Raw genomic sequence first — 15,291 nt, forward strand, 5'->3', positions numbered from 1 at the left:
CTTCCGGTTGCATGAAATTCATGGTTTAGTACATGTATATGTATATACATGTATAACTTTCCACTGAAGGACAGTGGGAGAAATCTTTTGACATTCTGCCAGAGTATGCTATGTCCTACTGTTATGTTAGTGGTTCAAGTACATTGGTATGTTATTAGGGGAATAATTACATGGCAAGAATTTCAACTCAGAATTGGAGAAATGAGGGCATTCAGTTATCTGATAATGGAGTTACATAGTGTATCGGTACGGGCATCAGAACATAGAGTAGGATTTTTTTAAAAGGTTGAGATAACTTCTAGTTGAACTTAATTGAGTGGCCATTTTGTGTTCTGGTACACATAATTATTTTGATGTCATTATGCAAGATAGCGACAGAGGTCCTTTGGAAGGCTCATACCTGATATAGCTTAAAGTTAAAAACAAATGTTTATTTATATATTTTGAAACAAATGAAATTCTCTTCTAAACATCACATTATTGTGGTGGTTACCCCTTTACGGTTTTAATTCATGGGCATGTGCATGTCATGCTTTGTCGACGTGTAACATATTACGTGGTAAGTTTCATTTAAAATTATAGTTCTAATTAAATGGCTGTATTTATCTTTACTTGGCTTGCGTTGACTGGCCTGATTTAAACTCACAAACAATCCCTAACTTCTGTTTTGAATGTCTTTACCTGTAATGTTCACTTCATATGTAAATAGCTGTACTCTTTTTTGGGGGAGAAATCCTTCATTGTCTATACATGGTCACTATACAGGATTAGTAAGAAGCTTAGGACCCCCCTCCTTGTTTACTTGGTTAATGATCATGCTGGTAATAGACACAGTTCTATCAGTCGTCTGTGACTTTGTGACTGTCAGTTACATAGCTGGCTATCTCAACCAGTCCAAGACTTTTATAACACATAGTATCATGTACTAGGTGAAAGTATGAATGGCACACAGATGGCTCCTTTCTAACTTTCTTGCTAATCTCAATGCCTTATCAAACAAAGGAATATTTCACATAGTTTACGGTAAAAACAGTCTGGCATTACTTGAAAATGATACCACAAACAGCCCAAATTGTTAGGTAAAAATAATCTAAAAGACAATCTTAGAATTTCAAAATGGAATCTATGTTTACAAGTATATGACGTAAATATTTTTCTCTCACAGGAATATCTTTTCATTCATGCTATGGATGCCAAACATGTTGATATTATAATATTTGAAGCCTTTTAATTTTTCAAATACTTTTTTGCCATGCCAACGATTCAGAAGTGGGTCAATCGAGCAGAAAGGGTGTGGTCACAATATCTATGACTGAGAATGGAATGGCAGTCACTTGGTACATGTAGTTACCAGTCAACTACAAGATGATCACAAACTAATGACAACAGCTGGTAAACAGAAGCCACACTTCACTGCATGAATGCTACAATATATACATGTAATGTACAGTAACCCTTCTGAACTCTGTGTATATTTGATACCCGTCATGGCAGTGTGGTAGGAGAAACAGAAAGTGCTATTATGAAAGGGTATATACTGTGTGACCCTGCCTGGTTGCCTTGTGTACGTGTTCCGGTGAAACCCTAGCAGACCAACCGTCAAGACACACTGGGATGGCAGACATGTTTACAAGACTTCAAAAAACCAGCGGAAGTTTTGTTGACCATTTAACTGCTACACACGGCTTACAAAGATATTGTTAGAAACTAGACTCGCCGATGAACTAAAAGCATTGCTCTTCCTTATCAGGAATCCATGCAATCCTGGTTATGCCCTTCAGAAAAGTTTTAGATAAGGGCAACATAGGTTCTTCCCATGTTATAATATATAGTTAAAGGCTCAACTTGACCATTTCAATAAAATCTACCTACCTACCCATAGATCCTACACAGGGTCTATGACCTACCTAGCTACAAATGTACACATGCATACATACATGTCACTAATAATTATATTCATAATGGAGTTATTGTAAACAACTTTCCCATGGCTGTGGTACTTTTCTGTGAGAACACTCAACACATTGTACTCATTGTATCACTTTAGTATGAGACCTGAGATTTACATTAGAGAGTCCATTTTGTCTTTGATGAAATAACTGACCCATGTCGAAGTTAGTTAAACATAAATTATATAGTCCTTTATGAAGCACAACTTTGGGTGACTGTGAAAACACATATCACTGTGTGAATTGAATGTAATTTGGTACCTTGCCAGGGTAGATTTTCATAAAACTAGGCACCCTGCAGACTGCAACTCATCACATACATTGTAGTGACTGACTACAATAAAATTCAAGGCCTTGATAGTTGTGTTCTGGATTTAGGATGTATGACAGATTGTTGTAATGCCTTCATTGTAAACCTTGGTCCTTGCAGATCAAATTTTACATTGTTATTTTTTTTTAATCTTTTTATTTTTTTACAAAATTTACATTTTTTAAATTTACAAATTTTACTGTAAAGATTTACATATACATGGATGTATTTATAGGAATTTCAAGGGAAGGAAAAGTAGACCAACAAACTACAATGTATATCACAGAATGGTCATATCTGGTGTGCTATTATCTTCATTTAGCACTTAGTATATGAGTTTAACTTAGTGACTGTGAGAGAACATTGACAGTGTGACTACTATACAAGATGGGCAGCACACCTGCAGGACCCAGCTAGTTTCCATGTGACGTAATTTTGTATTGGCCAAAGCCCCTAACAATCATTTTATGAGCATAGCTTGTGCCCAACATCCCTAACCCTAAATGTTACATGTCTCCTTCATTCTTGAGGGTTACAAATAGACTAGGCTATACAACATCTATATTGGGTCCAGTGTTCTTTAGTATTGCCATGGTGGGTACTTGAAACCGTAATGTTACTTGTCACCCTCGTTTTGTTTGGGTTACAAAACAGACTAGGGTACACAACATATATATTGGGTCCTGTGTTCTACAGTTTTGTCATGGTGGGTTCTCTAACATCCCTATTAAACCCTAAAACGTTGCTTCTCTCCTTTCATTTTATTTGGTTTACAAAACAGACTAGGGTACACAATCTATACACTGGGCCTGGCAGTCTTCATACCATGGTGGGTACTCTAACATCCTAAATCACCATGTTATCTGTCTGTCTCCATCATCATTTTTCCTAAGTTAGAATAATGGTTTAAAATAAACATTTTGGGGCCAAGTGTTCTCTCGTCTTGTTTTAGTATACTGTAGGTATATGTAGTCTTACACTAGTAAATGTATGTGGAGTCATGTAAATTAACACTCACCTGTACTTGATTAGCATCTGTAAAACTAAGGCCAAAATAATCTTTTTCAACCAGGTCTAGAGTGTAAAACACCTGGTCATACAGCTCTTGTCCTTTGGCTTTTTTCTGAAAAAATACAAAAATAATTCAGATGAGAAAAAAAAGAAAAGTCATGTTTGTGTATGTATTCTTATTTTTAAGCTATTTTTGAAATTCCACCTCCATTAATAATGGAGGTGGAATTTATTTATTTGTAAAAAAATTCCATTTCCATTATTTGTAAAAAAAAAGACACATTATTTTTCTTTCTTGAGCCAAGATACATATGAGTGGCATAGTAGACACACTTATTGTGATGGAGCTGAACGGCTAGATACACATATTTATCACGTCTTTCTGCATTTATGAGGGAGTATTTAGAATTCATTGAAATGCTTGATTATTGATAAATTCTTATTTTGTCACGATTACTTATCACAGAAAAATGCTCTAGATATTTCTGACATTGTGAATACTATGTCTAACATGACATTTGATGTAACAATAAAGTGAGTTGGTTGTTGATATTCTGACAGGATGATACCATGATAGACAACTGGTACATGTAGCCCCCCCCCCCCCCCTCACCCCACCCCATCCCCGACTTGTCCTTGGCGTTCAAATCTAGTGATCCTACAGTAACATGATTGCTAGATTTGAAAACCAAAGACGAGTCCTTAGGCTAGAATATAATATAATATATGGTATTTTGGTAAAATATTACTGTTTTTTTTTCTAGTACTTCTAATCTATAAAAAGTAAGATAAGTGTATCTGTAATATACTTTACCATCATACAGAAATATACCTCACACAAAATCTATGAAGTAGTTACATTGTAAATATTTATCACAGTACTACTTTACATTCTATATACATCATACACCCCCACCTCCATTATACTTGCACTAAGTATCTCCAGTGACTCAACCTACCAATTTATGTTAGACCCCTGACAACAAGTATAACCCTGTATAGTAATGTCCCTATACTATACACAAGACTGACAGACAAACAGCTGCTATACACAAAGTAGCAAACTTCTACTACTAACAAACTCTATAATTACATAGTAGAATGTATGAGGACTGACTGATGACATCAACCACCAGTCCAGTATACATGTACAGTTTTGATTGTTACAGCCTACCACCAAGTGTCATATTAGATTCCATCTAACTTCCACCCACGCTGACTGCAGGACGTAAATTTTATGCCGTACTCTCAACAGATTTTATTTCAGTTATAAACTTCTTGTTTTGACCTTTGTCAATTGCTTTTCAGGGCAACTTATTTTTTAATACTTTTTTGTCACAATACACTGGGTGTAGAAACACAAAGACGGAAATTGTAAAATACACACTTCAGTACTATATTTATAATTATTTCTATATTTGTAATTTGTAATATGTCAATAATGAATTTGATGTAATTGTAATGATGATGATGTAGATGAAATATCAGTAAATTGAATGAACTCATGGGGTTTCCATAAATGGTCTATTATCACTCTATGGTAATTGTCATCATTTGCATAAATAACTGCACTGGTTTTATTTAATTTTGTTTATAAATCAAATGCGCTGAATACAACTTATATAGCAAAACATAAAAACATTCCTTTTAGACAGAAAATAATTTGACTATACAATCAAAAAACATAATACCAACAGAACAAAAGAAGTTATGAAGGCTAAAAACATACTTTCAAACAACATGGTTATGTAAAATGCAAGGTCATCATGAAATTATACATACCATACTTGAGAAAAAAACTTGCATAATTTTTATGAATAGATTATTTTAATCCAAATGTGGAAATTAAAGGTGTATCATCTGGTATGAAATAATTACTGAATAATTATACTCTAAGAGTATGTTATTTATAGATTACTGGGTATTATTACAACAAGGTATTTCCGGTTACTATTGGACCAATACACATTCACTTGACTGCTACCAAATACCTCAACATTTAAAATTCATTACAGCATGAATGTGGGCAGTAACACAGCAAACTTAACTTAATTTCAAGATTAAATTATTTGAATGCATACAGCTGTTGTAGTGAACATCTCTGGTTACATGTCACATACAAATTATTATTACGGCTGTCAGGCAATATATACTAAATGAGAGTCAACTACCAATGAAAATATAAACATGGTGGCTCAGCTGACATTTTGTGCTACAAATCATTCAAAATTAACGATCTAGTGAAGGATGAAACTTTGTGAACAATACTTGCTTCCCTTTGAAAGTATATTTTATCTTTCAAATTATTTTGATATATTTTATTTGTAATTTAGTGTTAACTTAAAGTTCTACAACAGTATTTTATTCAGACACACAATTAAACCAGAGACTTGGCTATCTGACTTGACATAATGGCTTGAATGAAAAATTCTGGCAAATAAAATTTTGATGCCAAACGACCAAGTCTCTGGGCTAACAGACATTTGACTTAAATATTAGTCTTCTGTATTTCATACATATATGTATGTGGTTTATATCTAATATGTGGAAAATTCACAGTTTTCACCATAAATTTGTACTCACAACAGATATGGATGAAATTCCAGGAACCTGGAAAAATACTGTTCTTTTGAAGAAAAAATGTTGAGTTCCCCAATATACATTTATTTTCCTTCTTTTTCCATGTACATGTATGTATATCAGGTTTTGTACAAAGTTAAAGTCAAATGGGGAGTCACATGTATGTGACATAGAGGTTACTATGAGACAATAGTACAGAAATACTAAAAGTAGAAATAAAGTGTGAAGGGCAACTGTGACAAGAATTCAACAGGCTAATACACATGTAGTTGTAATACATGTACCTTGGAGTAATTACATTGACAGTAACTGTATAATTACTCCAAGCATGTACTAAGCTACAGAGCTGTGTACTGATAGATACTGAAAATCCCCTTGTTATGGATACATGTATAGTAATCTCCCACAACAAGGTCATTGGGGTACTAAGACTTGCAGTTATTTCTAATCCCCTTGTTGATAACATGAAAATAAGTCCCTTTCATGACCCCTGTGAGATCCTGGACTAATCAGGTGTTCTGAGTTGTTAAATAACATCTGCACATGCACAGAGGGAGCTAAAATGAGCCGTTGGGGTCCAACTGTCTGTTATGCTCCTAAAAAACTGCTACAATTACTTTGATCAGTTCTCAAACAGTTACTATAGCATTCAGCTACAAAACAGTGTAATTACAAGAGTTTTAAACCTAAGACAGAAATTTTTGTCATTATCTGCGCTCCTGAAATCATTTGCTAAACTCCGAGTGTAGTTTAGTAGTGGTTTCAGGAGCACAAACCGTGGGCACAAACAACAGTGAATCTGTGTCACTCCCTATTTCAAACCAAGGTGTCCTAAATGAAGCAATATAAAACATACACCTATCAGTTTCAAACTAATATGGCCGACATTTACACTTTTGACATCTTAAAACACCAGGCTGCACACATCTGGGGTCATGTAGAGGTCATGAAAACTGCTTATAAATTGCATTTTAAACCATTTCAATTTAATCCTGTCAAAAATGATAATTTTTTTTAACCCTTTTAATTCCTAAATATCAAAAGGGAGATCTTCTTTCCTAGTTTGAATCAAACATGACAGATGACTTGAATAAATTGTTGTTTTGTGAAACAAATTCAGGGAGAATATTGAAAGATAGCAAATCATATATGTACACACAACAAATGGATTTCAACACTTGTAGTCCATTTTAACAATAGTTAATTTATCATTTATTGACGGTTTTTTGACAGTCCATTCAGATAACTTTAGATCTGTAGATATCAAATGCTGGTTACAGTATATCATGCAGGTACATTTGAATATTATGAATACAATTATATAATATTAATCATTACAATTTAAAACACTTTATTGATTTCATGTCAGTGAATTATGTCTCTGCTTGCATGTAATCTACAGCCATACAGTTCACAACTCTATACCACCAGTATTGATACCACTGTGTATTGGTTCATATACACATACTAGGTGATACTGTATGTTAGTTCATAGACATACTACATGCGTGCAACCATGTCAATTGTGTAATATTTCTGACCTGTTCTGACCCCAATATACAAGTTTCCTAATAGGCAGCTATTATCGACATGTGTTTAGAATTAAAGTTTAATGTGTGTGCTGGTACAAATGCTGATATCAGCCTTTAATATAACATGTCACCGAACTGCACAATTACATTTAGAAAAAAAAGACGACTTCCTTTCAGTGTGTACAATTTAAAAGCTAAACATACATACATTTTGAATTAATTACATGTGGAAAATATGAATTTACTGGTATGATTAGCTGTTCACTTCTCTGTTCATTTAAAATTCATGATTTCATAATAACAAAGTTCACGCATTATTATCAATACCAAATGTTCGTACTAATTCAATAATTTTATGATAAAAAGAAACTCAAATTACAGTATTCATGTCAAGTCAAGAGATTTGGTTGTCTGGTTTGACAATACTATTCATCCAAATCCATGTGTACATCATAAACAAGTGTCTGGGTCTAATTCTCAGAACCTGCAATAGCATTTTACCTCATGCTAGAGAGGGTCAATATAGAACAAGAAGGTTGACTTATTCTCATGTGCGCCTATAGTAATGCATGTGAAGAGCGTGGAGAGGAAGTTATGATGTCGATGAAGAAATCAGAATGGTCGTTATTTTTGTGATGCACCTAGGCAGTAATATTCCATTTCAGGTACTGAGAATTGTATTCATATAACACTTGAAGTCAATTACTATTCTAGTTTTATGAATTCTTAACTTTGACAACTGTTCATTTGTGAAATTGGTAGTTGTAAACCTGTTATTGGATGATTCAGCTACATGGAATGTATATGTTGTATAACACTGTGCAGTCAATGGACACATTTATGGGACTATATGTATAGTGTTGTACATTAACTTTTGGGTACAGTGTAGAAATGCTGATTTAACAAATGTCTGCTTGTGTGCGCACAAAGAGATCTTCATTGAAATGTAAAACTTGCCTTGAGTTAATTCAAATTTTTTTGATATGCGGGTACTATTACCTGTACAACTGTTGACATCAGACCGTGGATGAATGGAACCTGTTACAAACAGGGACAGTAAACAACTGAATAGGATTAATAATACTTGGCACAGCAGGTTGGAGACTAGTATATCCCATAATTTGATGAGAACAGTTTAATGGCCACTTTACATACTAGTTCACATTCACAAACAAGTTTCCAGTTCCCCTGGCATTTCATGTACACATAAAAAGACCATACAACTGTTCTTATCAAACCATGGTGTGTAATACAAGTCTCTGCTGTTCCAACATACTGTGCCAAGTGTTATTAATCCAATTCAATTGTCTACTTTCCATGTTTGTAACAGGTTAACATTCCTCCACAGTCTGATGTCAGTAGTTGTACATGTATCAACTTTACTAGAATATTAGTTTTTTATTGGCAGTTATAGTTTTCTGACGCAGGACAACATTGAACCTTGACTACTGGACAGTATCATCCAACGACTTAGCTATCTGGCTGAATTAACAATGCTGTTCAACTGATAAACAAGTTTGTTGCGTCAGATTGATGGCATCCCACTTTGTGACATTTGTATTATTATATACACGTACATGTATTGTAGTTACTGGACATATGTTAACCAAGGGATAGTCTTGATGCGAATGTAGTCGATTAAAACCACTGTGGTCCATCAAAGACAAATCTTAAGATTCGATGAGGGATAGCACTAGATTAACCCAGGGAGAACACTGTGGCATACATGTGATATGTTCTACCTGGATTTCATCTCTTTGGGTTAGTGATTCATTAGATACCAAAATCACCATGGTTACAGAGGATGAAACTGTCCAACCATGGTGTCTGCTGACAAAGGCATGATGGTGATTTATAATAATTAGAAGGGACTGAATGACATTATTTCGGTGTGTTGTTACGTTGACATGGTAACATCTTATTTAGGAGAAGCTATTCCATTCCAGTAGAAATATGTGGAGATAAGGAAGCGGAAAATGTTCTCTTTTATCTAGTATGACATAGAATTTTCATTCAAAAGTACTTCAAGGTTGTCATGGTAACTTGGTATCTAAAATGTATATGTTGTTGTTATGGTTACCATGGTAAGCTAGTATTTCATACAGTGTTTGAATAAAGGGATGCAAATATATGAAACAGATTATGTGTTGATTCTCCATTTAGATTTGCACATATGATAAAAGTGTAATTTTTCTGATTGGGAAGTAGTTGTATTCGTTAGGATTTTTGGTTTGGTTGTGTTTTTGCAAGCTATTATAAGAAAGATTGCTTGCAAGTATACAGAGACAATATTAAAATTAATTTCAAGAGATGTATTTTAGATTTGACTATAATATACAAATTTGGAAGTGTCTGTAAGTGTAATTTTGTTTCCATGTATACACACTACAGCAATCAGAAAACTGCTATAATAGTTGAAACAGGTTTTCTAGTGAAACAGCAAAACTTTGCTGGAAAGTATTTATTTTGACATGGTGCTCCTAGTGAAACATATTACCATATTGACAAAAAGAGTCATTTCCAATTAATTAATCACACAATATGAATACATTAGCATCAGTTTTTACAATGATGATGTTCTAATTATTATCATGTATAATTTTTAATTAAAATGTTGACTGTTTTCTGAGCATATACCATATCTGCCCACACCACATCACAGTATCATTTATCATACTAGTATTTCAACACACATACACCTTACTTGTGTAGACTAGTCTAGAGTGACATCATATGCACACATCGTCACCATACTGTGGCATTAACATGTAATTAATACTTGAACAGAATGGTGTCATGTTATCAGTATCTATTACACACAGGTATATGTAACACATCACCTTTATGCATAACATGATGTAGTACAGCTTCAGGAATTTCAGAGTGGAGTGAGGGGGGGGGGGGGGGGTCATCTCTATCAGCTATGCCTACATGTAATTGTTAACATGCAGTACTAAACTCAGGAATCCAAGAATAGAGTGGGGATATGGAAAGACGGAGGGAGGAGGGGGAAGAGGTCACCTCTATCATCTACATGTAATTGTTAACATGCATGCATGGGGTGGGGGTCATCCTTAATGTTAACATGTAGTGCTGAATCCAAGAATGGGGGGGGGGGGGGGGTGGGAGAAAAGAGAGCAAGTGATATTTGCATAAATTACCATACAGTGTGTCATAATTTGGGAGAAGTTTCAGGCAATCCCACGGGGAACAGTATATTACAAATATAACTTCAGGAAGTGAGGTGCCCTGTACTTAGCATGGATTCCAGACTACCAAACCCATGGATTGATATCATACAGTACTGATAACAATGGTCTGATTGAGATGAAAGCTTCATTGCACTATTTCATACATAGCGTGTTTGACATGACATCAATAAAGTTGACATTTACATGCTCTGTTGTAGATACCATGGCGTTTATATTGTCAGCGTCTGACAACTTGTCAAATATCTATTTTCCCAAAACACTAGCCTGTACAGTCGGTGTGAAATGACATGAATATCCTGTAGTTGTGCTACTAATGTCCAGGTTTTCATCTCATGAAGGGATAAAATTCCATACACATGTACCAGTACTCCAAGAAAATAACAATACACAATGTCAATGGATAATTTTCAAGAGAAAACAATATTATGCGAATTCTTTATAATTTGTAGTTCTTTGTTCAAGAAATTATAGCATGGACTACACTTCTCTCCAAAGTACTAGCATATGTGTGTTATCAGGCTGTGCAATATGTGACACATGAGACATCTATATAGTTGTATCCTTCATCAAATCTTAAGATCTCACTTTGATAACACGTTGGCATCCAGACTATGGACTTATCAGTGATCATCAAATCTTTGTATTTTCTGATAGTCTAGTACTATCCTACATCAAATCTTTCAAATCTCACATTCAGTGGTTAGAGACCACATTGGCATCAGGGATCCAGACTATATTTCTGATACAGCCAACTTGGTCCTGTCTAGTATTTATAATATCGCCATGAAACCATATACAATGTACCATTAACACAAATATTTTGAAGGGATTGATATATTTGTATCTTGTACATCAAAGAAAGGAAATGAACACAACCATCTTTTTTATCAAAAGTACAAGTTTTTGTTTCCATGCTATGGCTAAAAAAAAAAATTGTGTGGTTTTGATTACATTCAATTTAAGAATAGGTGACCGTGGGGTGGGTAGGTTTTTAATTTAATTTTATTATTTATATTTTTTTTTCATATGTGAGGGTCTAGTTCAGGTAGTTATTTTTTCAGTTGTTTTCCATATGGCCTCTGTGTTATTGGTTTCTTCCCATCAGATGTACATGTACAGTCATCACAGATTGGAAGAACAGTTTTATATATTGTCTTTTTCAGTTGATGTCAGTTACCGCATCCACTATTTCTGGCGAGACTTCACAATTTCCGCAATTTTATTCTTTTTTTCTCGAATATGTAAAAAAAAGTTTAGGGTCAGCAGTGAAAAACTAGGTGGGGTCAGGTAACCGGATTCAAACATTTTTTTTTAGGCCTAAGAGTAAATCCAGTAATTCCATACCTACGTGTACATGTCTGTAGCATTTGCAAATTTACATTTTGAATTTTTTTTTTAAAATTGCCCAAAAGAGTGTCATGAAATACATGTTAATAAATAAGATCTTTGTAGTTTTGGTATGAGGCAATGAATATAAATGTGTAACCATTAAAACCACAATCCAACCATTATGTTATAGATAAATATTGACAGCCAGCATTTCATACATATTTTCATAGATTATGATCTTTTTCATTCTATTTTCCTTTTAAAATGTTAAAGAAACCCTAGTAATGGCCAGGAAAAACATTCTTGAAATTCAAATCAAACACTCCAGACTACTCAAACAAAAACCATTCTACATAACTCTGTGAGTTTATTAGCATAATGTAGTTCATATATTCCTCCGATATTTCACTCACATTTCAGTCTGGAATCCATGATTTTTTCGTTTTACAGAAACACAGAGCATTGGTTGCAGTTAGTATGGATCATGGATGTCATTGTAGTATGGAATCATCTACATTTTGTAACGCCTGAAAGAGATATCTTAAGATTTGATGAAGGACAGCTTTAGACTAGTTAAGCAGTCTACAGGGTTGGGGGATTACCACTAGGATCTAAAGGATAAATTTTGTACTTATCTGTGTTAATATTATTCTGCAATAAATGAGTATAGCTAGCTATACACATCTGGCCAGGTGTTAACAAAGTCCTTCATGAAGTACTGTAATGTGAAACCTGGTCAGAGAACATTTATAGCTGGTTGTTGTACTCAGAACTTTAATATTTTAATATATTTTTTACGATTTATCATCACACATTATAAGTTCTGTATCATGGTCCTTTTTCATTTTCGTTATTATTTGTAAGTTTCTCTTGCTGTAAATGTTTATGTATTGTATTGTCTAATTTTCTTCCGTGAGTGAGGTCAAACTCCATTACTTGTTTTGTCAACTATTTTTGTCTTCATTTCCACGTCTCCTCATTTACAAATTTATTTTGTTGTTCACTTAATTTTTATAGTTTCAATTTTTAAGCTTGTAGAAATAAAATATTATTAATTATTATTATAAAGAATAGACATCCCATACCAACCCATCATCATCATGTCGTATTAGTATGGAGGACTTTCTACTGAAGCTGTAGCCCATCTCAAGTCATCGGATGGGATTTTTACTTTTCCCTTCCCTACATCATATCCTACAGAGAAGCTTACACCAGTACAGTACTGCCAAGTCAGAGTCAACGTCCATAGACAAGCTAACGCATATGCCACTTTAACAAATAAAATACCACCATGCATGAAGTATTTAGAGAGGGAATTTTAGCATGATATACAAGGTCACAGTGGTTTGATGGGCTGTATCATATGTACATAAATCTGTCTACTAGAACTGTAACTTCACTATAAGGTTGAAAGTATTATGTGGAAGGACATGGCGATATTCTGCAAAGTATGGCTTCCATGCTGGAATGTTAGAAGTCTGACTTGCAACAACATTGAGGGAATTCAAATCTTTTTAGAATAACATTACATGAAATTTGTGATGCCTAACACATTACAGAACTGAACACATATATAGTACTACAACATCCTATCCATACATTATTCAGATGAATGTATAACAATATATCTACTCATCTGGGGTGATTCAGTAATCTGAATATAGTATCAGTGAAGGGCAAAATCTTATTTTATATATCTGTTTTTTACTGGAATTTGAGGAAAATTACAGTACATTACCTGTATATTTGTGTGCATATTAAAAAGTTGCCAATAGAATAAACACATTAAAGATGATTGATATGCTTTATATTAAATCATTACTGTTATTCTCATAACATTGACATTTTAGACATGGCACATGACAGTCTTCAATGAGATATTTCTGCCAACAAGAAAACAATAACTGGTACTTTGACAGGCTAGCACAACAACCTAACTATAGGGCTGGTACTTTGACAGGCTACACAATGTTGCACAACAACCTAACTAGGGCTGGTACTTTGGCAGGCTAAATTAGGATTCTTTTTGTTAAACGTGTTGGAAGGTGACACCTTGCGATTAATTTTATCACATCACTAATACTGTGATGAAAACACTCAAAATAACATGAACATGTCTGCACAACAACTACTGAAAGGTTAGGAACCAGCAAGCCAGGGATGAAAAGATGTCTTTGCTGTGTGCCGATATTGTCCAAAACTAAGTACTCTTGGAATATGCAACCTTATGGATTTACATTGTAGGTAAAGTTCATTTGAATAAACCATTCTTGACCATGAAGATAAAGGTCAAGGTCAAAGGTGGAGAAAGATTGACTTAGATGATATGAGAGGAGGGGCACCAAAAAGACATCTAATATTCTCATGAATGTGAAAATTAAAATATTTGTGATGTCGTCACCACAGGCTTTCCAATAAATCTTTGTAGGAAATTCCCAAAATGGCCAATAGATATAATTTGCTTGGCTTCTTTACATTACAAGATTGAACCCTTATCTCCACTGTCTTTTACATTAACAATGTTACAAGTTTAATAAGTTACTGAGGTGCCAAAATCATCTGTACATGTAAGTGGATAGCAGTAAGTTTACACATACTAAATTTGAAGGCAGAAATAAGTCTGACTGGTTGACCTTCCAAATAATGGTCATTTTGGACACATGCACCATTAGATGCAAACTACTGTAACATTGTACTGTAGTACAACTTTGTTTTTGTTTTTGAAAATGTAAAATGTACTTTCTATGCACACACTTGTTTAGCTTTGTTTCCACTTGTAGTTCAGGGTTCAATGTTTTCTATTTTGGTCATGATTTGAACTTGACTGAACCATTCATTAAAACTGACATGGGACTGTCACCACTCTTTGTGCAAAACTAAACACAATTCTCTTGATTCAATATATGTACTGTTCTATTAAAACGTCTGAGTTAATAAGAAACAATATTGTCCCGGAGGACAATTGGGAGGTTACTCTTTCAATAACTCACAGTAAATTTGTAAGTAATGAAAGATATGTTGTAGAAGAGGTGCAGTCATGCAGAAAAGTAGGGAACCTTGAACCAGAGCAAGAAAACCACAGACAGCAGATGTTCTTGTCCTGTGGCTTCTATGGTAACTTTACCCACATCAAAGGATTTTGCTTGCCTCTTTATTTTTGTTGGAACTATGAACACCACCTCGGGTTAGGTCTTAAACACAATCACATGCTACATAGCAATTTGTATTGCTTGGCTGAACATAAACAATGCTACATGTGACATTAATTTAGGTCTGAAAGACAGAAAATATTTCTTTTCATGTACTAATGGAACTAGGAAAATTGTTCCTTTTTCTGTTGCCTGACACCTGTCTTTTAAATAACAGTG

The 15,291-nt window shown here is 34.2% G+C and overlaps 1 protein-coding gene across 4 annotated transcripts in view; it reads right to left on the reverse strand.

Moving 5' to 3' along the window:
• The window catches only part of LOC144433502 (uncharacterized), a 53,635-nt gene that overhangs the window by 31,305 nt on the left and 7,039 nt on the right, over positions 1-15,291 (reverse strand). For all 4 annotated transcript variants that reach the window (XM_078121810.1, XM_078121809.1, XM_078121808.1 and 1 more), the window contains exon 2: positions 3,278-3,382. In XM_078121810.1, the coding sequence (XP_077977936.1) occupies positions 3,278-3,382 (105 nt within the window). The remainder of the gene's footprint in view (positions 1-3,277; positions 3,383-15,291) is intronic.

The sequence above is a fragment of the Glandiceps talaboti genome, chromosome 4, assembly GCF_964340395.1.
Source record: "Glandiceps talaboti chromosome 4, keGlaTala1.1, whole genome shotgun sequence".
Lineage (NCBI taxonomy): Eukaryota > Metazoa > Hemichordata > Enteropneusta > Spengelidae > Glandiceps > Glandiceps talaboti.